We start from the raw sequence: 26,174 nt of genomic DNA, 5'->3' as shown, positions 1-26,174 counted from the left end.
AAATTTACTTTCCTACAATTAATATTCTACCCATGGACAATGTTCAGTTATAACTTCCCTGTAATGTTTAGGGCTGTGGAATGAAGTCAAGCTCTCTAGGGTCCACTTTTGGACCATCTCTTCCTAGTGCAGAGTTGATGTGTAAAGTTAGTTACTTACTGGTAGATACAGTGCCCTTCTCTACTCTGTGGGTCTGCATCTGATGATTCAGCTGAGTGAGTCAAAAATGCTTTTAACACTGCAGCTGTCTTGAACATGTACAGACTATTTTCTTGTTACCTCCTAAATAATACAACAGGACAACTATTTGCAAAGTTCATGTATTATGTTAGGTGTTATTAGTAGTTTAAAGACTTAAACTCACAGGATGGTGTGTATAAGGTACATACAAACACTGCCATTTTCTAAAAGGCACAATGTCTGTAGATTTTGTCATCTGTGGGAGTTCAAGGACCACCCCTGGTAGATATCAAGGGATGCTTTGTATTAGAGTAGTTGGAAGAAACTTATCCTAAAGAAATTATTACAAGTAAAATGTAGTTGGTTGTTTTCCTCATGCAAAATCTATCTTTGACTTTGATGGACACAGAACAGCCCTGGGCTGTTTTTCCTGCACAAAATATTACAAATCATTCTGTTATATCTTATCAATCTAAAAGCATACTCTCCATAAATCTTAATTGGTTTGCAATGGATCTCTGTGGTAAGAGGTTTTTCATATTCCTTTTATTCTGACTTAAAGCATGCCTTTGTAGAGCCCAAACACAGCTCTCTAATAGCTTCATGCAGCTCAACTTCCTTACCATCATACCATCATATGCCAGCAACATATCCTGTTATCAACAAATACCTATACTTGTATGATGCTTTATCAATTTATCTTGAAAATCTACTTTTAGACACTTTTTTATATAATAGGCCCAACAATTTTCAGTTTGGGGGAAACAACTGGACAGGATGATTACCAAATATTTTGGTGGGACAAACAGAACTGTTAACTGGTCAAGAAAGACACTATGGGGTGGAGGACTTAGAATCTATTATGAGAATTGGTTAATAAAAGAATACACTAATTAATACATATTTCCTGTAATGCCCCTTTGTTACAATAAATCTTTCCGCCAAACCGCCCGAGCTCTACCGCCACGTGAGCGGTCTCCGCCAGCTGCCTGAGTTCTGCCCACCACATGGATGGACAAAATAATACACAGACTTCTATTAGGTACAAATGCTGCTTGGCCAATGACTAGGATTCTCATCTGCTAGCTCAGTCTTAATTATCATAAATCTATATATTTTAAAAGACTTATCTTATAGAGGATGCCTTTCGCTGGCACCCTCTCTTGCCGGTGGCTCACATCCTGCCACTGGAGGAGGCAAAGGGGAAAGAGGACACTTCCTGTTTCTCCTTGCTTAAATATGAGTCTCCTTGCTATGTCACTTCCTGCCTGGATTACCACTTCTCTACTATATTTCCCAGAATCCTCTTAGACTTCTACTCCTGTCTAACTTGCTGTCTCATTGGCCAAACAGAACTTTATTTATCAATAAGATAAACATACTCAGTACATTCCCCATCACTCCCTTATTTTTCTGCTGTATCCTACTTTTTAAAAATTTAATTTCAGTCTTTTAATTGTTATCCTAGGGTGGTTGCTTCAGTGGAGACTTGTAGATAGCTATATTTTTTTGGTCATGGAGTTGGGGTAGCACAATAAGAATATTCTACTTGGGCCTGAATCCCAACTGGCCACATACTAGCTATGTGACTTTGGCCAAAAAACTCCTCTACAGCTTTGTTTCATCTTTCCTAAGACTCTGATATGGATAGTATCTATTTCACAGGAATTAGTAAGATAAAACATGCAAAGTACTGATGGGGAATGTCCTTCTGTGTATGTTTATCTTCTTATTGGTTGTTGAATAAAGTACTGTTGGCCAATAAAGAAGCAAGTTAGGCGAGACTAGGAGTCAAGGAGGATTCTGAGAAATGTAGTAAAGAAGTGTTGTGATCCAGGCAGGAAGTGACATAGCAGGCAGACTCATATAAAAGCAGGACAAACAGGAAGTCATTCCTTTTCTCTTGCTCTTCCTCCTGCTCTCTTCTCTCTGTGGAGCCACCATGTGAGCCCAGGAAGACAGGATGCCTTCCACCGGTGTCCTCCATAAGAGAATTCTTATAAAATATATAGATAATGATTAAGGTTGATAACTAAGGTTGATGATTAAAACTGAGCTAGCAGATGAGAAATCCTAGTCTTTGGCCAAGCAGCATTTGTACCTAATATAAGTCTCTGTATGTTACTTGGGACCTTAACATGGCAGCAGGCGTAACTCGGGCCACCTGGTGGAAAGCACCCATGTGGCAGCAGGGCTCTGATAACAAAGTACTTTGGCAGTGCTTTGTTTACTTGCTTTATAAATGTGCTTGGTGTGATTCCAGATATTCATACCTCACCCTCACCCATGCATGCAATTTTGTGTTGACCTTTGTTGTTATTATTTTTGACATCATCCCATTGTCTTTGAATTTATCATTGTGAATGAAAAGTCTCCTGACAACAGTGATTTTTTTTTCTTTATAGATGGGGATTCTGGGAGGGTTGCTCTTTGTAATTGATGTTTGTACTTTTAGTATTATTTGTATATCTTTTCTATTGCTTATTTGATATATAAAATGATTTTATTGTATTTTTCCACAGCATCTATGTGTGTTAGGAATGATGAGTTCCTCCCCATAGTGGTTTGAATACCCTCCCCCCACACACATAGGCTCATATGTATTTGTATGCTTGGTCCCAGTTGAAGGATTAGGAGGCATGGCCTTATTGGAGTAGTTGTGTCATTGTTGGAGGACGTATGTTACTGGTGTGGGCTTTGAGGTTTCAAAAGCCCACACCAAACCAGGCCCAATTTCTGTCTCTCTGCCTGTTGCCTCTGGATCAGGATGTAAACTCTCAGCTACTGCTCCAGTGCCATGCCTGTCTGTTTCCCACAATCATAAAGGACTAACCTTCTGAAACTGTTAAAAAGCCTCCAACTAAATGCTTTCTTTTGTAAGTGTTGCCTTGGTCATAGTGTCTCTTCACAGCTCCAAGTGCCTGCTTGATACTGGGGAAATTCCAGGAATACAGCTTTTGTCTGAGCATCAGAATTCATCTTCACTCACCCTGACTTTATTATTAGTGGGTTTAAAGGCCCATTCTTGGTGGCCCTACAGTTGAGTGCAGCGTACCTGCAGTCCTCACCCACACTCCAGGTTCTGGGCCTGCGGGCCTGGGCTGCCTTCTGTTTCTAAGTCTCCAGCAGTTCTTGGGAATTCTGTGCCTGGTGACGGCACACTGTCTCTTGACACATTTTCTTTTTCTGTTCTTTGGGGCTGTTCTGATGAACATGACCCTGGAGCATTCGGTAATACCTCTGGTTCCTTGGGAATTATTGACATAGTCGGTGGCTTTATTGCTCTCTGCACAAAGGTCCCATGTCTCTGGAAAGGAAAACAAAGATGACATTATCCAGGGAAGCACAATCTGTGGCTGAGTGTGATGAAGGAACCTATTTGTCTCCCTCTCCATTAACTGTCACTTTGGTCTGAAACTAAAGACACCACCAGAGGTTTTGGTGAGCCTTGTAACAGGGAGAAAATAAACAAAACCAAGAAGTGAAAAGCAGACAGCCATTGAAGTGCCTGTGCTTTCGTATCACTGGACTGTACACTACCAATTGTATCAAATTTTATTTTTTTTCCTTTGTAGGTTGCTATGACTACAATTCAGAGAATTGATGATTGTGTCAAAATGTCCAAAACTAGCAACCATGAACTATGAAAACAAACATCTATTTAGTTGAAAACATTCTACCAACTATTGAATTCTGTTCTGCTTATAAGAATGTCTAAGTTTATCTCTATTACTTTAGGCTAGTTCTCTCAACAAATAAACCAAAACACCTATGGTTCAAAGTCACGATACCCATCCTTGATTTTTATATGACATGTAGCTGTGGTTAACCTGCTGTAGACTACATTTGTTTAGAGACAAAGATGACTTAAAAGACTTAAAAGTTCTCCCATAAGTCTATTCAGTCCTGCAGTACTAAATTAGTTCTGAACACTGCCTTACCTTTCCCCGGATAGGCTCATTTGGAGTTTTCCTGGAATCATATTGATGTATAAAGGAGATGTATTCCTCAAAATTGTTTTCCTGTTCTCCTGATGAGCTCAGACAGGTAAGTGGAACTAGGAAAAATGAGAGATATTTCAGTGGAATCAGCACAATAGTTGTATTTGTGTATAGAAATATAAATATTGTGATATGTATGCTTTATGAAACTGTCAAAAAATGCCAGGCATGGTGGTAGACTCCTTCAGTCCTGGTGCTTGGGAGACAAAGGCAAGCAGCTCTGTAAATTTCAGGACAGCCTGCTCCACGTAGTGCATTCTAGGGCTGCAAGGTAAGACCCTTTCAAAAAAAAAAAAAAAAGAGTCAACAGAATTTCATTAAGTTACTTTAATATTGCAGATCCAAACTTTATTCTGCATGAAAACATCTAAATCAAAACAAATTAATTTTATGTGTCTGAGTATTTTGCCTGCATGTATGCATATGTACATGTGTGCCTGAGGGTGTCAGATCCCCTAGGACTGGAGTTACAGAAGATTGTGGGCCACTATGTGGTGCTGAGAATAAAACCCAGGTCATTGAAGAGCAGTCAATGCTCTTGACCACTAAGTCATTTCTTCAGCTCCTATTATTAGACAAGCTTTTAAACAGACAACAATATGCCTTAGTAAAAACATAAGTTGTTTGTCAAATTGTTTTTGACTACTAGAAAGGGTATGAAAGTATGGTCATGTCTGAGTGATTATGATTATGACCAAAGAACTCTGTGCTGACGTCTGGCATTGCTGAACACAAATTCTTTACACTTCAACCCACTAACAGAGGTTCCACTCATTTGCAATGCCCACCTGCCACTAACAATCAAAGATTCTCCTTTTAACAAATATAGACATGGATGTAAGAATTTGCATATCCTTGGCATATCTCTGAAATAATGCATAAAAATAGATTCTGGTGGCTGTTGTAGGAAGAGAATTGTGCGACTGAGGAAAGGTGGAGAGGAGTGGATTAAATTTTGATTATATATTTTTATAGTATTCAAATTATATAAACTACTAAAATGTAGCAAAATATAATTTTACAGCTCATACCTTTATGCTGGAAGAGGTGGTAGATGTGTCAATCACAGTACTCAGACAGGAGGAAAACCACAAGTTTGAGGCCAGCCTGTGCTATATAATGAATTCAGGGACAACCTTAGATACACAGTGAGACTCAGCCTCAAACAAAAAAGAACAAAATAAAATAACACATGGTTCTTCCCAGTATGACAGATTGTTGCCTAGCATGACAGTGCACACCTTTAATGTGAGTGTTCAAGAGGCAGAGGCAGGTGTAGCTCAGTGAGTATGAGGCTACTCTGGTCTACATGGCAAGTTCTAGGTCTGCAAGGGTGATATAATGAGACTCTGTCTAAAACAAGCAAATAAACATGTTCTAATTTGGGGAAATAAATAAAAACAGATAATACATTATTAATAAATGATACTTACTAAGCATTTATGAATTCAATTTCATATTCAGATGTTGACATAAAATACTTTTTGTAGCACAAATGATGAGTATTCAAGGATTTATGAAAATGGATATATTTCTCCACTTAGCAGGACAGAATAGAAAGTGACAACATTTTCTTGGTTTCTAACAAAGAGCAGCAGACATTTATCCTTAGTTGTTGCCTTTCTTGTAGGACTTGTGAGCACACCAAGAAGAGCAGTTGCCAACAACATAAGAACTGTAGCAATGGCAAAATTCCATGATTTGTATTTTTCTTGCAAGTTGGGATATGACTACCTTTTTATGAATATCATATTTTCACTATCAGATCATTGATGCTTTCACTAGTCTCAGCAGGTGACAACTTCTTAGATAAAGTGAAGTACCTTTGCATCTTAGGATTACTCAGTGATTTGTGGAGAAGCCAAAACAGGAGCTGTGGTAGAGGACAGACGTGTTTTCAAATTCAGGCTCTACCACATATCCTGAGCATGTGGAGCTGGGGTGCAGCTCACTTAATTTTATTGAGGTTCAGTTTCCTCTCTTCTAAAATGTACATAATTTGTATCCTAAATTCATTTCTGATACTTTGCTAAAATACCCAACACAAAAGGAGCTTTAAGGGAGAAAGGGCTTGTTCAGTTTACAGTTATCTCAGAGAAGTCCAGGTGCAGTGACTTAAAACTGCTAATCCTCTGGAATACACAGCCAAGAGCAGAGAGAAAGGAATCCGTACCAGCTTCTGGCACTTAGCTCACTTTCATCACTCTTACACAGTCCACAAGCCCATGCCCAGGAAACGGGGCTGCCCACATTGACCAATATAATCAAGACAATCCCACATTTTTTCTTTTTTCTCTTTCTTCAAGGACTTGGCTTATTAATTTATAATTTTGCTATGGAAAAGTAAACTTCTGAATAATATTCTCTACCTAATATGAATTAAATACATGGCTATAGACTTAGAAGATAGCTTGATTTATTGAGGTTTATAATTTATCTCTTGGCTAAAAACATTCTAGACAAGTTATACATAATTTTTCCTTTCCCCATCTTTTTTTCTCTGTTACCTCCAGTTTCTAGTGTTCAGTTTAGCATTGGAACCCCATTGTGAGTTGTAAAGTAAAGTAAAGACACATTTTAAAGTCTCACAAGGGCTCACTTCATTCTTTTTTAAATTACATTTTAATTTTTATTAATTAATCAATTAATTTTCCCCCAGCCCAATCAGTTTCCGATAACTCCCTTTTCTTCTCTCAGTCCCTCACCTCAGCCTCCCCATCCACTTCTTCCCCCTTCCCTTCAGAAAAGTGCAGGCCTCCCATGTAGCCATGGCATATCAAGTTGCAGCAAGACTAGGCACCTCCTCTCCTATTAAGGCTGGATGAGGCAACCCAGCAGGAGGAAAGGGTCCCAAGAGCAGACAACAGAGTCAGAGACAGCCCCCAATCCCTCTGCCAAGAGTGCCACAAGAAGACCAAGCCACACAACTGCAACACATGTGCAGAGGGTCCAAGTCAAACCCACGCAAATTCTCGTGTGTCAGTTCAGTCTTCGTGAGCCCCCATGAGTCCAGGTCAGTTGATTTTGTGTGTTTTTCCCGTGGTGTCCTTGGTCCCTCCCATAATCCATCCTCCCCCTCTTCCACAGGATTCCCCAAGCTCTGCCTAGTTTGGCTGTGGGTCTTTGCATTTATTTCCTGCAGTTGCTGGGTGAAGTTTCTCTGATGACAATTGGTCTAGGCAACGATCTATGAGTATAGCAGAATATCAATAGGAATCATTTCATTGACTTTTTTTGCCAGTCAAATTTGGTTCTATCCTAGGTCCCTGGACTGACTGTCCAGCCTCTGGGTTCTGGCCTTTCAAGCAGTGTCATGGGTGGGCTCCCTCTCGTGGCATGAATCTTAAGCTGGACCAGTCATTGGTTGGCCACTTCCATAATACTGCACCATCTTTACCCCAGCACATCTTGTAGGCAGGACAAATTGTAAGTTAGAGGTTCTGCATCTGGATTGGGGTATCAGTCTTGCCTGGTTACAGGAGGTGACTGGTTCAGGCTCCATATCTCCCACTGCTAGGAGTATTAGCTATGGTCACCCTCACAGACTCCTAGGAGTTTCCATAATAAGTTTCTAGCTCATCTCAGAGATGCCCCTGATTCCCAGCTGTCTTCCCCAGTACTCTCTCCCTTCATCCTCCCCCCACCTGATCCTTCCTGTTCCCATGCTTCCCCCATCCACCTGCGATATCTATTCTATTTTCCTTCACAGTGAGATTCATGTGTCCCACCTTGAACCTTCCTTATTACTTAGCTTCTTTGGGTCTGTGAATTGTAGCATGATTATCCTTTACTTTGTGGCTAATATCCATCTATAAGTAAGTACATATCCTGTTTGTCTTTCTGGGTCTGGATTACTTCACCCAGGATGATCTTTTCTAGTTTTATCCATTTGCTACAAATTTCATGATGTAACATTAACACATGAGTAATATTCCATTGTGTAAATGCATCATATTTTCTTTATCATTCTTTGGTTGATGGACATCTAGGCTGTTTCCAGTTTCCGGCTATTAAGAATAAAGCTACTATGAACATAGTGGAACAACAGTCCTTTTGATAGGATAGACCATCCTATGGCTATTTGTTCAGGAGTGGTATAGCAGGGACTTGAGATGGATTAATTGCCAATTTTCTGAGAAACTGCCATATTGATTTCCAAAGTGGCTGTACAAGATTGCACTCCCACCAACAGTGGAGGAGTGGTCCCCTTGCCCTACAACTACTCCAACATGAGCTGTCACTTGTGTTTTTGATCTTAGTCATTCTGACAGGTGTAAGATGGAATCTCAGAGTCATTTTGATTGCATTTCCTTGAAAGCTAAGAATGTTCAATATTTCTTTAGGTGATTTTTTTTTGCCACTTGAGAGTCCTCTGTTGAGAATTCTGTTTAGATCTGTACCCCATTTTTCAATTAGATTATTTGGTTTATTGATGTCTAATTTCTTGAGTTCTTTATATATTTTGAAAACCAGCCCTCTGCTAGATGGGAAATTGATGAACCTGAGTTTGCATTTGAATTAATCAAATAAAATCAACCTTGGTTCAGGGGGTGGAGCCAGCACCTAGTAGTCTGGAATTAGCCATAGAGAGTCTGAAGGAGCCTGGAATATGAGTAGAGAGATACACAGGTAGGAGTAGGGCGGGACTTGGAGTTTTGTGCTTCTTTTTGGTTTGAGTCAGTGGAGAGACATCTCTTGCTGGGTCTCCAGCCAAAAAGTAAGGTCAGCTGGTTGTTTCTGGGAGTATCTTATCTAGCAGGTTTTCACTCCGACATCTGATTTCCAAGTGTTTGTTGGTAAATAGAATGATAGACTTAGTTTAAACCTATATATCTTGGCCCTGGAAGAGCTGGGCCTTGGACTGGAAGTCCCTCCAGGACTTGGCCTGAGTAGTGGATGGGGCACTGGTTTCCAGTCTGTGGGGCCAAAGATGGTAATTAAAATATCAGTAGATTCATGTGAAGTCTCTAAGCTGACAGAAAAAATATCAGTACTCTTTGGTTTTATCCTTTTGACAATGTCTTTTACCTTACAGAAGATGAAGATTTTCAGTTTCATAAAGGCCCATTTATTAATTGTTGATATTAGTGCCAGCATAATTAATGTTCTGTTCAGGAAGTTGTCTCCTGTGCCCTTTCATTCAAGGCTATTCCCCACTTTCCCTTATGTCAGATTCAGTCTATATGGTGTGTGTGTGTGTGTGTGTGTGTGTGTGTGTGTGTGTGTGTGTGTGTGTCTTTAATCTACTTGGACTTGAGTTTTATACAGGTCGATAGATATGGATCTATTTCTATTCCTGTATATGATGACATCCGGTTAGACTAGCACCATTTGCTGAAGATGCTTTCTTTTTTTATTGTATATTTCTGGCTTATTTTAAAAAAAATAATCAGGTGTCCATAGATATCTTGATTTATGCCAGGGTCTTCAATTTTGTTCCATTGATCAACCTGTCTGTTTTTATGCTAATACCATGCTGTTTTTTGTTACTACATCTTTGTAGTACAGCTTGAAAATCAGGAATGGTGATACCTCCAGAGATTTTCATTGTATAGGATTGTTCTAGCTATACTGTTTTTTGTTTGTTTGTTTTTCATATGAAATTGAGTATTGTCGTTTCAAGGTTTGTAAAGGATTGTCATGGAATTTTGACGGGAATTGTGTTGAGTCTGTAGATTGCTTTTGATAAGATGGCCAATTTTTTACTAAGTTAATCCTACCAATCCATGAGCATGGGAGATCTTTCCATCTTCTGATATCTTCTTCAAAGACTTAAAGTTCTTGCCATATAGGTCTTTCACTTGCTTGGTTAGAGTTACACTAAGAAATTTTATATTATTTGTGGCTACTATGAAGGGTGTTGTTTCCCTAATTTCTTTTTCAGCTCATTTATTGTTTGTGTACAGGAGGGCTACTGATTTTTTTTTAGTTAATCTTACATCCAACCACTTTGCTGAAGGTGTTTATTGGCTGTAGGAATTCCCTGATAGAGTTTTTGGGGGTCACTTACATATATTATCATATCTTCAAATATCAATACTTTGACTTCTTCCTTTACAATTTGTATTCTGTTGATCTCCTTTAGTTGTCTTATGATTCTAGTTAGATCTGTAATTACTGTATTGAATATTGAATACATATGGAGAGAGTGGACAGCCTTGTCTTGTTCCTGATTTCACTGGAATTGCTTTGAGTGTCTCTCCATTTAATTTGATGTTGGCTATTGGCTTGTCATATATTGCCTTTACTATGTATATGTATGTTCCTGACCCTGTGTTTAGATTGTATCCATGATCTCTCAAAGACTTTTTATCATGAAGGGGTGTTGAATTTTGTCAAAGACATTTTCTAGCATCTAATGAGATTTAAACAGAGAATTCTCAACAGAATTTCTAATGACTGCACTTAAAGAAGTGTTCTACAAGCATGGCATAGAAATAGCTCAGTTGGGAGAATTTGAGACTGAAGAAGTGTTTAACATCTTTAGCTAATAGGGAAATGTAAATCAAAATGACTCTGAGATACCATCTTACACCTGTCAAAATGGTTAAGATCAAAAACACCAATGACAGCTTATGCTGGAGACAATGTGGAGTAAGGGGAACACTCCTCCAAGGCTGGTGGGAGTGAGAACTTGTACAGCAACTTTGGGAATCAGTATGGCAGTTTCTCAGAAAATTAGGAATCAATCTACCTCAAGACCCAGTGATACCACTCTTGGGCATATACCCAAAGGATAATCAAACATACCACAAGGATACTTGCTCAACTATGCTGATAGCAGCATTATTTGTAAAAGCCAGAAGCTGGAGTCAACCTAGATGTCCTTCAACCAAAGAATGGATAAAGACAATGTGGTATATCTACACAATGGAGTATTACTCAGTGGAAAAAAGCAATGACATCATGAAATTTGCAGGCAAATGGATGGAATAGAAAAAAAGAAAACATCCTGAGTGAGGTACCCATACCCAGAATGACAAACACAGTGTGTACTCACTCATAATTGGTTATTAGATGTAAAGCAATGGATAGCTAGGCTACAATCCTCCCAACTCCTACTCCCCCAGAGAAACCAGGTAACAAAGGAGGACCCTAAGATCTCCCTGGGAAAAGGAAATAGATGAGATGTCCTGGGTAAACTAGGGGTGGGGGAGTAGAGGAGATGGGATATGGTACATGAGGGATCAGGTTGGTCAAGTTGAGGGCAGGACAGAGGGGGAGAGTAATGAAAGAGATATCTTGATAGAAGGGGGCATTATGGGGTTAGGGAGAAACCTGGTTCCAGGGAAACTCCCAGGAACCGACAAGGATGACCCCAGCTAAGACTCCTAGCAATAGTGGAGAGGGGGCCTGAACTGGCCTTCCCCTGTAATCAGATTGGTGACTACCCTAATTGTGATTATAGAGCCTTCATCCAGTACCTAATGGAAGCAGATGCAGAGAACCACAGCCCAGCACTGGGCTGAGCTACAGGAATCCAGTTGAAGAGATGGAGGAGGGATTATATGAGCAAAGCAGGTGGGGGAGGCAAAGACCATGACCAGAGAACCCACAGAGACAGCTTACCTGAACTTGTGGGAGCTCACGGACTCTGGATGGCTAGTCAGCATGGGACTGACCTAGGCCCTCTGCATCTGGGTGACAGTTGGGTAACTTGGTCTTTTTTTGGGCTCCTAGCAGTGGGACCAGGACCTGTCCCTGATGCATGAGCTGGCTCTTTGGAACCTATTCCCTGTGGTGGAATGCCTTATCCAGCCTTCATGGAGAGGGGAAGGAGCTTGGTCCTGCCTCAACTTGATATGCCATGCTTTGTTGATTGCCATGGGAGGCCTTAACCATCTGAATGAGGAGTAGATGGGGCGGAAAGGTAGAAGAGAGGTGGGGGAAGGGAACAGGAAGAGAGGAGGGCAGGGAAACTATACTTGGTATGTAAAATAAATTTTAAAAAATGATGGAGAAAAAGAGTGGAAAAAAGGACATGCACCATGACCACCCGGCTGTAACTTAGTAGTTTTAATTGAGAACATTTCTTAACTTTTTATGTCTACTTAGAAAACATCAAAAAAAAAAAAGGAAAAGAAAACATCAGTAAATATTTTCTTCTTGGAAACAGTACTCTTCTCATTATAATTCATTTGAGTCCTACATAAAAATATCACAATTCTAAAAACTGTAGCTCTCATAATGTATTTTGGATATTTTACTTTTATTTGTGTGTGTATATGTGTGTGTTTGTATGTCAGTGTGTGTATGTATGTGTGCACCAGTGTGAGTGTGTATGTATGTATATGTGTGTGGCATTTGTATGCATGTATGCATGTATATTATGTATATCTGTATGTGTGTGCATGTGTATACTTGTGTATGTATGTGTATGTGTGTGATGTTTGTATGCATGTATGTGTGTATGTGTATATATTATGTGTGTGCATGTTTGTATGTACATATGTATGTATGTATGTATGTATGTATGTATGTATGTGTATGTGTGAGTGTGTGTGTGGATATATGTCTTCTGGTGTCTATGGAGGCCAGAGAAGGATTTCAGATTCCACAGGTGCTGATGTTACAGGTTATGAGTGAGGGATATGGATGCCAGAAGCTGAACTCTTTCTCAGCCTTGTGGTGGTAGTCTCAACATGTAAATTCTCAGCTGCTGCTCCAGTGCCATGCCTGACTGCCAGCTGCTGTGCTCCCCTCTATGATGGCCATTGACTCACCTTCTGAGACTAAGACAAATTCTTCCATAAGTTGCTTTGGTTGTGATTTCTGTTTACAGCACCAGAAAGGTAATTAAGATACCCCATATGCCAGATTTAAATAAATAAATAAATAAACAAAGAAATAAATGCAGCAAGAAAGCATACAGCTTAGAGCAAAAAAAAAAAAAAAACACAACAAAAAAAACAACAATCTAGACTCCATCTTAGGAAAGTAATTTTACCACTGGGTCTGAATCTGTAACTCAAAAGAACATTAAAATACAAAAAGTATCAGGTTAGCAGCCAAGGCTTTGTGTCAGTTTAAAATGCCACCTTTTACTAATTGGATCAGCTTCTCCAAATTACAAAGTTTAATGATACAAGTCCAAAAAATTCATGGTTCTTACTGGGACTCAGACATGACGAAGCAGAGCCATTGGTTCACTGCCTGTGGGTGGCAGCCAGGGAACTGTGTGTTTCACTGTCAGCACAAGATAACATTGCTGAAATGCCAATAAGGAGGCACAGTGAGTGGGCTGAGGGAACTGAATGATGTGAGATTGTTTTTCACTGGCCTTAGTCCATGCTGGTTTAGTTTGTATGCTGTAAAAGGCTGGTACACAGCTGAAGTTTTACACAGTCTAAAACGTTGTAGTCATTTTTTTTTTTAAAAATTAATCTAACATCAAAACACTACTTGCATAGGAATTGTTTCAGGACAACGCTGGAGCTTTTACTGTGTTAGTTTAAATTAGGTTAAATTATATTACAATTTTGAATTACATGTATTGAGTAATATGTAATATTCATCTAAGGAGGTGTAGTCAGTAGTTTAACATTTGACTGCATATTCATTTTGTTACTCAAACTATTTATTGAGTTTGATCACTACACTACACCTTAGCATATAATAATGAACTCAGTAATAGGAAATAACAATAGAAGAGGGAGAGGGGACACATACACACACAGAATACATACAGAGAAAGAACACACACACATACACAGAACACATACACACACAGAACACACACACATACACAGAACACATATACACATAGAACACACACACACAGAGAGAATATGACAGGTTTTTAAATCTAAACTCTAGTCCAGTACCTAACAGTACAATCAATGATTATTGACTCAAATGCCCACCATTTATTATTATTATTATTATTATTATTATTATTATTAATTATTATTATATAAAATGCTGTGGTAGAACTTCAAATGTCATTTTACTTAGTTCTAGTGACAATCCTACAATATTATCTAATTATAATGTTTTTGTTCACTTAGGAGCCAAAGAGAACTCTGTTTTTTTTTTCTTAGTAAGCTCAGTGCCCTATGCCACTGGAAAAAGTGTTCTAGTACCTACACCACTGAAACCCACGAGGTTATGATTTCCCCTGAGAATCTACAGATAAGAACTCACTGGGTATGTGCATCACAGATGCTTGACTTCACATGGCTTGTTTGTGAAACGGTGACACTTTTCTTGTTTTTGTGTAGAAAGTCTGACAATCTTCTCTTCATAACTTGTTTTGCTATTTGATGACATGCAGGTGTGTGTCCTTTCCTTCAGCCCCGGCTACACTCAGTGTGCGCTTCCATTGCCTTTATAGGGAGATTTCCTTACCATTTCAGAGGCTGAGCAGAGTGTTAGCTAAGAGCACAAGACACTGGAAGCAGCTACCTGCTGAGCCAGTCCTCTGCTGTATGGCCTCCAGCAGGCTACTAAAACTCTGTGCTAGCTGAAGGTGACATGCTGAAATATGCTACTCTAATATATTGATTATTGTTAATAGAACCTGAAAAACAATAGATGGTATGGAGATTAGTATGGATGTATCAGGAAAATTAAAAATGGAGCTGTCATATGACCCAGCTGTACCACACTTGGGCATTTACCCAGAGTTCTCTAAATCAGTACACCACGGACATAGTTGCATACCCATGTTTATCGCTGCATGTTCATAATAATCAGGAAATAATAGAACTTGTCTAGCTATCTACAGATGAATGGATGATGAAGGTGTGGTACATACACACAAAGGAATATTATGCAGCCACAAAGAAAAATGAAATCATGACATTTTCAGGAAAAGAATCATTAAGTGAAGCAAGCCAAAATGAGAACCACAAATACTGCATGCTTTCTTTCACACGGGGAACCCAGATTTAAATTTTATGTACATGAAATGATTATTCGTGTATATGTAGATCATAAAATTAGAAAGGGGATCATGAAAGGAGAGATCTTACGGACGGAGTGGAGAAGGTAATAGAGTGGTTGAAAGCAAAAGGTGAGGACTATCTAGGAGAAAGGGAACTGGCCCGGAGGAGAGCAGAGGGAGGAGGGGGAGTGAAAGAGACTGATTAGACAAATGCCATCATGAAACCTTCAGTGTCGTATGAATGGATGCAAGAAAAACATTCTGAGCTTCCTTATACAGATTATTAAATATTTTCAGGTCTAAAATGATTTTATCTGACAAGGTCATTATAGTAAACTGAATCACGCTGTATTAAAACCGTGATGCTAATAAGGGTCAACAAAGAATTCCTTTTAGAGATCAGCAGTGCCCTGACTTTGATTTGGTCAGTCCAGTTGAAGATACAAAGGTTAGCTAGGTCGAAGATCACAGCATTAGAAAATTAAAAAAATGATCGTATGCAGCATGAGATGAGATTCCAATGTAAAAGAGGCCCTTTTGTCTACCAGAAGGAAAGTCTCATCTCACTGTCACTCCAGGGAAATGGGACCTTGAAGGGCATCTGTACAGGGCAGTCCCATTAACCTGACCCTTCTCTACCAGTTAGTAGCTTCTCCAGCCAGTTAGCTGGCCTGGACCAAGTAAGCCCCTTTGCCTTTTCATGTCTTCACAGTTTGCAACTCTGTCAAAGTCAGGACACAGGGGCTCAATTATATGTCACTGAATTTTCGTTTCCTTATGAAGCTCCTTGTCCCACAGAACGTGCTTTTAAAAATGTGTGCACTTTCCTCTTACTTATCTTCATGTTAGATAATTTAATTTTTAGTATTAAAGGCGTATGCCATCATGCCTGGTTCTTTAGTAGTTAATGTTAAGACAGGGTAGAAACTGCTGTGTGGGAAAGCCTGACATAGTAACGCCCTCCTATTGTCTTCATTCTTGTCCTCTCCTGTGTCTGCTGACATGCCTGAGGTTCCATTATAAAGATCCGCTTTATTTTTTCTGCATTTCTTTTTAGGTGTTGCTTCTTTATTCTCTTTGGCCCATCAGTAGGCTCCATTCTTTCTCCCATGAACCCCATAAAAAATTTAGGTCCATTTGCTTCATCTTTATCGCTTGTTTCTCTGCTACTATTTCCTAGAGTCTTAGGAGGCAGAAATGTAGCTGTCTGTACTCTACATCATGAGTCAGAAGCAGAACTTTTCTTTCTGAAGGAGAGGCCATGTTCATACTACTTAGCCCTTTTCATGAACCCCTACCCTGGACTGGGAATCATGCTGCATTTTTTTATTATTATTTATTAGTTCAAGTTAGGGAACAGGTTTGTTTCACATGTAAGTCCCTTCTCCCTCTCCCTCCCCTCACCCCCATCCCTCCTCCCCCACCCCAACCTACCCCCCACCCCATCCACCCACCACTCCCCAGGCAGGGTAGGGCCCTCAACAGGGGCTCTGCAAAGTCCACCAAATCTTCCTGTGCTGGGCCTGGGCCCTTCCCCATGTGTCCAGGGCCAGAGTGTAACCCTTCACGTGGGATGGGCTCTCAAAGTCCCTTCTTACACCAGGGAAAAATACTAATCCACCACCAGAGGCTTCCTGGAGTGCAGAGGCCTCCTTATTGATATCCATGTTCAGGGGTCTGGATCAGTCTTGTACTGGCCTCCCAGACAGCATCAGGGATCGATGTGCTCTCCCTTGTTAAGGCCAACTGTTCCTGTGGGTTTCTCCAACCTGGTACAGACCCCTTCGCTCTTCATTCCTTCCTCTCTTCAACTAAATTCCAGATTTCAGCTCAGTGTATATCTGTGGATGTCTGTCTCTGCTTCCATCCGACACTGGATGAGGGCTCTCGTTGTAGATCGGTCAGCGGAAAGGGCTTTTTTAAAATTTTCTAATGCTGTGATCTTTGGCCTAGCTAACCTTTGTATCTTCAACTGGACTGACCAAATCACAGAGTCAGAGCACTACTGATCTCTAAAAGGAATCCTTTGTTGATCCTTATTAACTTTCCGGTTTTAATACAGTGTGACTCAGTTTACTATAATGACATTGTCAGGCAAAATCATCCTAGATCTAAAAGTATTTAGTAATCTGTAATAGTATTTCCTAAGTTATGTATTTTAATCACTAATTGTGAGACGATCCAAAAATCAGAATGAGATGATTAAAAAAAAATAAGGAAATACGCTTTGGAAATCATTATGCTTATTCTTAGACTAAGGATATTCCATAGGTTAAATTTTTTATTTAACTTTAAAAATCATGTTTCATAAAACTTAATTAACTATTCTTTTTTGAGCACTATCTATAAAGATCACTAACAATTAGCATCTTGGTTTCTTTTTCTGTTGCTGTGACAAAATGCTCTTAAAGCAACTTAAGAGAAAAGGATTCATTTTGGTTTACAGTCCCAGAGGAATAGAGTCCAGCATGGCCAGGAAGGCACGGCGGCAGATGTTTGAGGCAGACAGAGAACAAGAAGTTGGGTGGGGTCCCCAAGGGGTGGGGCATCTACATCCTAACGGTCCTACAAATACATCACTTCCTGGAGATCATCTTATGATAAGGGACATTCTACATCCACAATAATCAGTGCCCCTCAGAGTATACTTTTAGATTCTGTTATATAGGGTTAGATGTTATTTAAATAGTTACAGTTTTTAGAATTTGGTGGCAAAACTGAGCAGAGTGTTCCTAAGTTTCTGACTTTGAAGCTGGTGTAACTAATGATCAGGACAGTGTCTGGAGAGACGCTATCCACTGGGAAGGAATAACAGCTTTTTAGAGGGCTCTCTATGTTGTCCATGTATTTTCAACTCCTGCAGAGAAGTCATTTTCTCAGAAGGTGCCCACGCATATAATATGCCTTAATTCAAAAGCAGGAAAATGAGTAATAATTTTTTCTTACCATGGCTGACCTTACCTATTCCACAAGAAGGCTTTTGCATCTTGTGTTTGACTGGCAAAACCAGTGGGCATGCTGGCTTTTGAAAATCACTCCTCTGAGTACTCTTGGTGTCATAAGGTGGTTGGGAGACAGGTTCTGCTTCTTCACTTTGTAACCACCATTGTTTCTTCACAGAAAAAGAAATGGAAATGCACTGTCAAATCATGATGGAAATTTTCACTTGTTGTTTAAAGTCTATGAATATTGTGACTGGATTTAACAAGGGATTAGCCTAGAATTAAAATATTCACATTTTGTGTGTATGGTGTGTGTGTCTGTCTGTATGAGTACATGTGTACGCATGTGGAGAGTATGACATTGGTGTCTTCCTCAGTTGCGATTCCATTTTGTTTATTGAGCATGGGTCTACCACTGAACCTGGAGCTCACTGATACTGTTATGCTGGTTGGCTAGTGAGCTTCCAGAGTCTGCTCATATCTGCCTCCTCCTATCCCTTTCCTGTCCTCACCCCCAGTGCTGGGATTATATGCATTCCCATCTTGGGGATCTAAGCTCAGGTTCTCATGGTAACAGTGAGCACTTTACTGAGACGGTCCCCCAGGATTCTTAAATATAGAAGTAAATGTTTTCATAAGGACACTAGCTTGTAAATGGTATCTAAAAATAGACATATGTTTTAGCTAAAATATACCCACTCGATTATTACACTATCTTCTAGTAATAGAGCCATAAATATTAATATGGTAGTTACATTTTTTCTTATATTTATATTATTTTATTTTTAGACTATGCACACGTAAGTTAAACATGCTTTAATTTAAAAATTATGTTCTATGCTTTTTTATTATAGCAAAACAATGTATTGTCTAAAATGATATTTTGCAAAGTTATTAGTCCATAACCCACCCCCACATCATGGAATACATTTTAAATCCTACAAGAGCATATCATGCTATACACATATAAAAGTGAAACACAGCTGTGATGAAATGTTTGTTATGATTATTTCAGAATAGTCATTATATTTTGCTGCTTTCTCTTCTGTTTCATGTCACAATGAAATAGAGCACAACTCACATTTATTTATAATTCATAAACCTGTAAATTTTTTCCTAAAAAAAAAAAACTGCCCTAGGGAAAACTATCTCCAATGTTCCTGAAATGTCAGTACTCAATGCTTTGTGAAAAACTGATGGTTTCTTAGCATCTATGACCATTCAACCCTTAGAAATAGAGACAGCAATGAACTGTTAGTCAACTCTGATGAAATCACTAAAACTGTGTAATTGAGGAGGAGAGGCCTTGGAGGAAGGCAACTCCACTCCTGGAAGTTTGGGATCTGATTAGGGTTCAACATGCTCTTGAGTGTAAGAAATTAAATGTTGGCTTGGTGAGACAGTTTGGCAGGTGAAAACACTTGCAAAGTATGGCAGTTTAAGAGAAAAATGTCTAACACAGGCTCAGGAATTTGAATAGTTGATCCCCAATTGGTGGTGCTATTTGGGGAGGTTTAGGAGGCACTGTCTGACCAGAAGTGGGCTTTGAGAGTTTAAAGCCTCATACTTCTGTTTGTTCTCTCTGCTTAGTGCTTGCCTTTGAAGATGTGGGCTCTCAGCTTCTTGCTCCTGCTACCATTCCTGCCACTTGCTGCCCTGCTTTCCTACCCACAAGTGGCTTTTATCTCTCTGGGATTATAAGCCAAAATAAACTCTTTCATAAGTCACTTTTGGTTGTGACTTAGGAAACCAAGCATCCCTGTCAAACCAAGTTTGATCCCCAAAACCCACAGTGGAGTGATAGAATTGGCTCCTGAAAGTTGCACTGTGGCACACTAACCTGATCATACATACAAATAATAAAAATAAATGTCTTCAAAAATCAGCTATGAGTCTATAGTAAGGATGTCTATGATTTAAAAAGAATTAATATGTAATTGTAATTAATTTTGACAATCAAGGCTCCACTGATACAAAGGAAGAGGCATTCTTAGGCCCATCCCCTGTAGCTGCACAGGAGTCCACTCTCAAATAAGCTTAGCTTCTAAAAAGACAAGCATGTGTGAAAGAAGTCTAACGGGATCAATTTGATGGATACTGCTGAGAAGTTTAGAAATAGAATAAAATTGTGAAAATGCAGAAGACAGCAACAATATTTTCAGGTGACAGGAAGCAAAAACTCAAGAAAGTAGAATCATATGGATGGGAGCACTGTTCCAAGCTGAAGTCATAGCTCCTGAGGGCCAGGTGGTTTGTTTATAGGTGTTCTTAGACTGCAAAGGATGGGATGCACATATACTAGAGGATCAAGAACTGAACAGGACACGAGGGAAACAGATCTCAGTTTATTAAAATCAGCACCAGTTTTAGGTCAACAACTTACAGCCAAGAGTAACGAAATGATGGGCAATGTAAACATATTTCACAGAAACCAAGGAACTAGGAAATTCAGGACAACAGACTGAAATTGACTAATGTATACTTCCCGGATTAGCTAAAACATAGATTTTTAAGGTCTTAAGAAAGGATTACAGATGGTGTCTTTTCACTATCTGGCTAAAAATAGTCATTTGCTACTGGTCTTGGACTTCCTGTTTTCTCCTCCAACCCATAATTATGACAGCACTTAGTATGCCCAAACTCTAGACTGTATATGCCTTTTTTACTTGCTTTAAGCCCAATTCTGAGGCAGGTGCCTCCTTTACAGATGAGAAAAGGGCAGGGAGAAGCAACTCTCGGTACAGCACTAGCTGACAGCCAGCAGCCACCCATCTGCATGTGCCCTAAAGTCTTTGCTCTGTGGTTATTTCCAACATGTAGAAGGCTAAGGCAGATAAGCACAGGCTACCCACATCACCTCGAAGCACTAAATGTCTTAGTCTGTGTAGCTGGACCATCATGGACGGAGTCATTTATAATGTATGTAAGTTTATTGGCTTTCAATTCTGGAGCCTATGAAGTACGAGAAGAAGACAGCCAGGTGAAAGAGAGGCCGAGAAGGCCAGCCTTGCCCTTCATGATAGAACTGAGCCTATCCATGAAGGCCATGGGTCTCACCCCTCAACACTGACAGTGACATTTAAGTTTCAACATTCATTTTAGAGGAGACATCCTTTGAAAACATAACTGCAGCTACCCTGAGGAAGTTTTCCTTCAAAAATATTGTAAGGCAGATACTTATATCATCTACTTTCGGTGAGCAGAAACTTACTTTGCTAGTACTCAGGTAATGGAAAATGACTCTGGGCAAAGGAGCCATTAGGGAATGTCCAGGGCTTTCATGTTTATCCCTAGAGCACAGTGCAAGCAGAGATATTGAGTTCACCTTCTAGCAAAATTCCTTAAGAGTTTTTATCAAAACCATCTAATTTCATAAATATAGAGGAAATAATGAACACTTCTTCCTAATATCTTATTGGTAAATTAAGACTCTATAGTTAGAGTGCTTTCAAGATTATTAACCACTAAATGCATATTCTCTTCAGTGGTACCCTCATTACTTGCCTGTTTCGGACACTCTTCCCATACCTGATAAGTGTGGTCATGAGAGCATGTATGCACCTATGCATGTGCGCATGCCTTTTGGTCCAGGTATTTTTTCACAAGACATTATAAGATTAATGAAATAGAGGCTCACTGCCATTTTACCTCACTCACTTAGGTGAAAGGCTAATAGAAAAAGTCACTCTTCCTAACGTTGAATTGATTGGCTTTGGCATAGAATTATTTTATGGCAAAATAAACCTAACTGGGAAATGTTGCAGTGTGTGATAGCTTTGTCTAGGCTTTGGAGGGCAGGTTATGTTTTGCAGATTGTCAAGGGGGCACTGCCTGAGAGAGTTGTTCCTCATTTGAAGCTTTGAGCTCTAAAAGGAAGTTCTCTCTCTTAGTCTAAAGCCTTTCTCATCTTATGCCCCAGGATGCTAGTATCTGGGGCTCCATTTCTGGGAAATGCCAACATATTCTTGATGGTAAGTATCTCTCTAACCCTCTGACCCTGGAAAACTTGATTGTCACCATACAGGTCCAATGGTTGCATTTAGAAGTCAGGGTAAGGAAGTTACTATTACAAAATACTCTGTTAATATATGTTATATATTCTTATAAACCATGCTTTCAGATATATTTTAGTAAACATTACTATCTTCTATTCTCTTGGTAAACCATGGGATATTCCTCAGACAGTAAGTGGTAAAAGCAAGAAGAACATTCTAGAGGAATTAGTTAGGTGAATGGGAGAGGTGGTAGGCCTAGAACAGAGCTGCAGTCATGGCGGCCTGGCTAAGACCACTGGTGGTGACAGAAGCCAGGTGCAGCAGGTTGTGCTGGTGCACGCCTTTAATCCCAGTAGTCGGGAGGCAGAGCCAGGCAGATCTCTGTGACTTCAAGGACAGACAGACAGACAGACAGACAGACAGACAGACAGACAGACAGAGCTACACAGCAATTTCCTATCTAAAACAACAAAACCACCACCACCACCTCCACCATCATATTCTGGGGATTCTTAAGGACATGGATTTCTGACAAAGCCTTACAGATACCATGGAATTTAATTGTAGAACTCAGTGTCTTTAAAAAAATGGAAGTTTTATCATACACACTAGGCAGCCAAGGTCATTTGAGTTACAATGTTCTCAAACTGTAGATACCAGGGATGTGGAAAAACAGCTTTTTAAAAGCAACTCTTAATGTCTCCTATAGCAGTCGCTTCTAAATTGTGTTCTGTGGCACACCAGTTCTCTGACATGTTTATTAATAGATGTTATGCAGAAGGAGTTCCCATAGATAAAGCTATCTGGGAACTGGTGAGCATTTTCAAATTTAAAACACTTGTCACAGGATTTCTCAGAACTTTTAATGCTAGTGTCAACTATGACTCTGAAAAAGGTATTTAAAAATAAGCCTTTGACTTGACTTTAGAAACGTATTTTTTCAAGCAGATGAACAAGTGTTAGTGTTCTGAAACTACACTTTGGAGAATAGTCAGCAAGTGTAGTCTACTTGAAAGTATCAATACTTAGAAATTAAAAATAGAGTTTTCCTGTTATTAGACTAACTCTACTTAAAGAAAAAGCAAAACAAACAACAGCAACAAACTAGTTTTACTTCTTCTAGCCCCCACAATGTTATGTTTTTAGGTAGAAATGTATATATGATCCTTTTATTTAAAGATTTTGTAAACCAACAAAAGTAAATGCCAGGTTTGATGACACACCTGTAATTCCAGCACTCAGAAGTCTGATGCAGGAGGATTTCAGGTTCAAGTCCTGGGCTATCTACATAGGGAGACACTATCTACACAGGGGCCCTACCAAACTAACCAGCCAAACATGCAATCAAGCAGCCAGTGCTTAGGTATACTACCATACTATTAGATAGCAGTTAAATATTTAGGCAGCTTGATTTTATTTTAAAGTCAACATTATTACATTTTAATTATGCTAACTTTTAAAAAGAAATGTCATGTTGAATAAAAGAATGAAGTTTACATACATGTGAAATAAAATGATTATTTTTTAGCTTCTTGGAAATTAGGGCATTTGCAAGTTCATTGTTGCTTTTCTTTTTTGTTTTTGAAATATAAACGTTCCCTTCCCTGTGCCTGCCAATCCCTCCTTAACTGTGGGGCTTCTCTTTCATCTGTGCTTTATTCAATTTCAGGCTTTCTTTGCCCGGCTCTTACTGGTCTAGCACTGAGAATGAGTATACTGCACTTGCCAGCTCGCTTTGCTGATAGCACGTCCTAACATTTGTTCTTGTTTTTCACAATACTTGTAAACTAGAGTACATTATTTGGGATTACTTTTTCAAGCTTCTGCTTTCCTTCTTTCTATTTTTCTGACCCAGCTTCATTCTCTTAGTGTTTTCACTGTGTGTGTGTGTGTGTGTGTGTGTGTGTGTGTGTGTGTGTGTGTGTGTGTAGGATGAGTTAGATTCAACTCTGAGCTAGCACTCAGTCACTGTTAACATAGGAACAGTAGATGGCATCAGTTGCAGGGTCCCCCAAACACTCTCAATTTGTGTGAAAGCAGAACTCCGCCTAACCAGAGAGGGGAGAGAAGTGGAACAGGGTGAGGAGTCTGAGACCATTCAGACGGCACAAATGGCATGCTGGAAAACACATACATGAGACACTGCTATCAGCAATGCAGAGGCAGATGGTGAACAGCATCTGTGATCCAACACTATGTTAGGTCTCCTGCTACAGAAACCAGCTGTCAGTAGGCTCCTCAGTCCCTAACTGTGCAGAGCAGACTCTAGCACTAAAAACAACTGCTTATACCATGATTCCTTTGTGTATCATGAATGTTCTATATGGTGGCAACTTCCTCATTCAAAACCTTTATGAGACTTTTTCTGATCACCTATTTAAAACCACATCTCTGGGCCAGTGAGATAGCTTAGCAGGTAAATGCACCTGCCACTAAGTCTGATGACCTGAGGTTGTCCCCACAGGACTCAATGGGAGAAGAAAATAGACTCTTGTAAGTTACACACACACACACACACACACACACACAACACACACACACACACACAGAGAGAGAGAGAGAGAGAGAGAGAGAGAGAGAGAGAGAGAGAGAGAGGGGGAATTAAAGGAAAAATAAAACTGCAACTCTGCAGCCAACAGTCCTTCTGTCTTTCATGTAAGCCCATGCCATCCAACATCCTAGTTAGTTTACTTATGTTGCTCATTCCTCCATTAGAATATAAGCAGCCTAAGATCAAGGCATTTCTCCCATTTATTTGGCTCACGGCTGAATCCCTAGCACCTAGAAAAGTGCTCCATCAAAGTATCTACTTTAACTCTGTTGCGTAGCAGTTTCCTCTGTGATTAAAACATTCCATTCTGCAGTTAGATAAATAACTCAAAATAGCTTCAGGAAGTCTCTGAAACTGACCAGATTTACTAGGTCCCTCCATGCCAGAGGAAGCAATAGACAGCCCAGCCAAAGAGAGTCCCTCTCAGAAGGAAGGAAGCTGGGGGTGCGGGAGTGGGGTGGGTGCTCACACCAGGCCAGCTGCCTGGAAGAAGCAGAAATCAACCAAGCTGCCTGAAGAGGTTAGACCAGAGTCACTTGGAAAGGACACTCTCCAATCTGCTGAGCTGCCTGCAGGCTACATGGTGTGCTCCAGGTTTCCCAGCTTTTGTGAGCTGTGAGCCATGCTGGGGTGGACCTTGCTGATGAAGCTGACTTTGTGTCATTTCTGCTCCTGTAAGTAACCCCTCACCTACACTCCTGTAAATAACCCCAGGTTCTCATTGGCTCATTAAATTGGACTTTGGTGTTATCTGCACTTTGGTGTGTCATGGGTTCCTTATCTTCGGTGAGTAGATCTATGTGTTGCATCTCCCCAGGATATGTTTTGTCACACAATGAATCCTCTCTCTCTCACACACACACACAAACCTCTCTGAGAGGTGATTACTATCTTTGCTCCATAGATAAGGAAATTGAAGCTTATTTGTGCAGAGTCAGAAAACACACAGAGGCAGAAGGGTAAACAAATGAGAATGCAGCCTATGAACAAACTATAAATCCTTTTTTTTTTTTCTGAGACGATTTTTTGTTTTGTTGTTTGAGACAGGGTTCTCTGTGTAGCTTTATAGACCAGGCTGGTCTTGAACTCACAGAGATCCACCTGCCTGTGCCTCCCGAGTGCTGGAATTAAAGACGTGTGCCACCTGCCTGGCTCTGAGAGGATTTTTTTTTTAAGCCACAAACTGTACAGATTAATTTGTATGGCTCCCCAGAAATGGTAAAATTATGGAAGCAGGTCAGTTTTGTAATTGTCATCCTGGAGTGGGGAAAGAGGTTGTACACACATAAGCTCCGGGAGTTTGCAGGCAAAGGCATCATTCCACAGCTGGCTTATGGTGGGTAACACATACGCTGGAATAGGTGAAATCTACAGTGTAAATGTCATAGTCAGAAAAATGTTGCTCTGATCAGCCACATTTGCTCGTCTTAATCTGTGAACGTGTGAATAGTTGCTTCCCATTGGAAAGGGGCACTGCAGGCAGGAGTTTTGAGATGAGAGATTATCCCGAAGTACTGGATGGGCCCACAGTTACCTTACAGGTCCTTCTAAGAGGAAGGCAGGATAGCCATCAGGAGGAAAGGCTTGAAGTGTGATCCTGTAAGCTTTGAAGAGAAAGGT

General features: G+C 39.9%; 1 protein-coding gene across 1 annotated transcript in view; it reads right to left on the bottom strand.

Annotated features, from left to right (window-relative positions):
* Positions 1-3,022: 3,022 nt before the first annotated feature.
* The window catches only part of CUNH2orf73 (chromosome unknown C2orf73 homolog), a 36,267-nt gene continuing 13,115 nt past the window's right edge, over positions 3,023-26,174 (bottom strand). The window contains exons 3-5 of the mRNA XM_027388225.2: positions 18,028-18,178; positions 4,122-4,237; positions 3,023-3,487 (exon numbers count right to left, since the gene is read on the bottom strand). Coding sequence (XP_027244026.1) covers positions 3,245-3,487; positions 4,122-4,237; positions 18,028-18,178 — 510 coding nt within the window. The 3' untranslated portion in view covers positions 3,023-3,244. The remainder of the gene's footprint in view (positions 3,488-4,121; positions 4,238-18,027; positions 18,179-26,174) is intronic.

This window comes from Cricetulus griseus (genome assembly GCF_003668045.3).
Source record: "Cricetulus griseus strain 17A/GY chromosome 1 unlocalized genomic scaffold, alternate assembly CriGri-PICRH-1.0 chr1_1, whole genome shotgun sequence".
NCBI lineage: Eukaryota > Metazoa > Chordata > Mammalia > Rodentia > Cricetidae > Cricetulus > Cricetulus griseus.
Note: the sequence above shows the minus strand (reverse complement) of the source record. Positions and strands in the feature narration are given on the sequence as shown.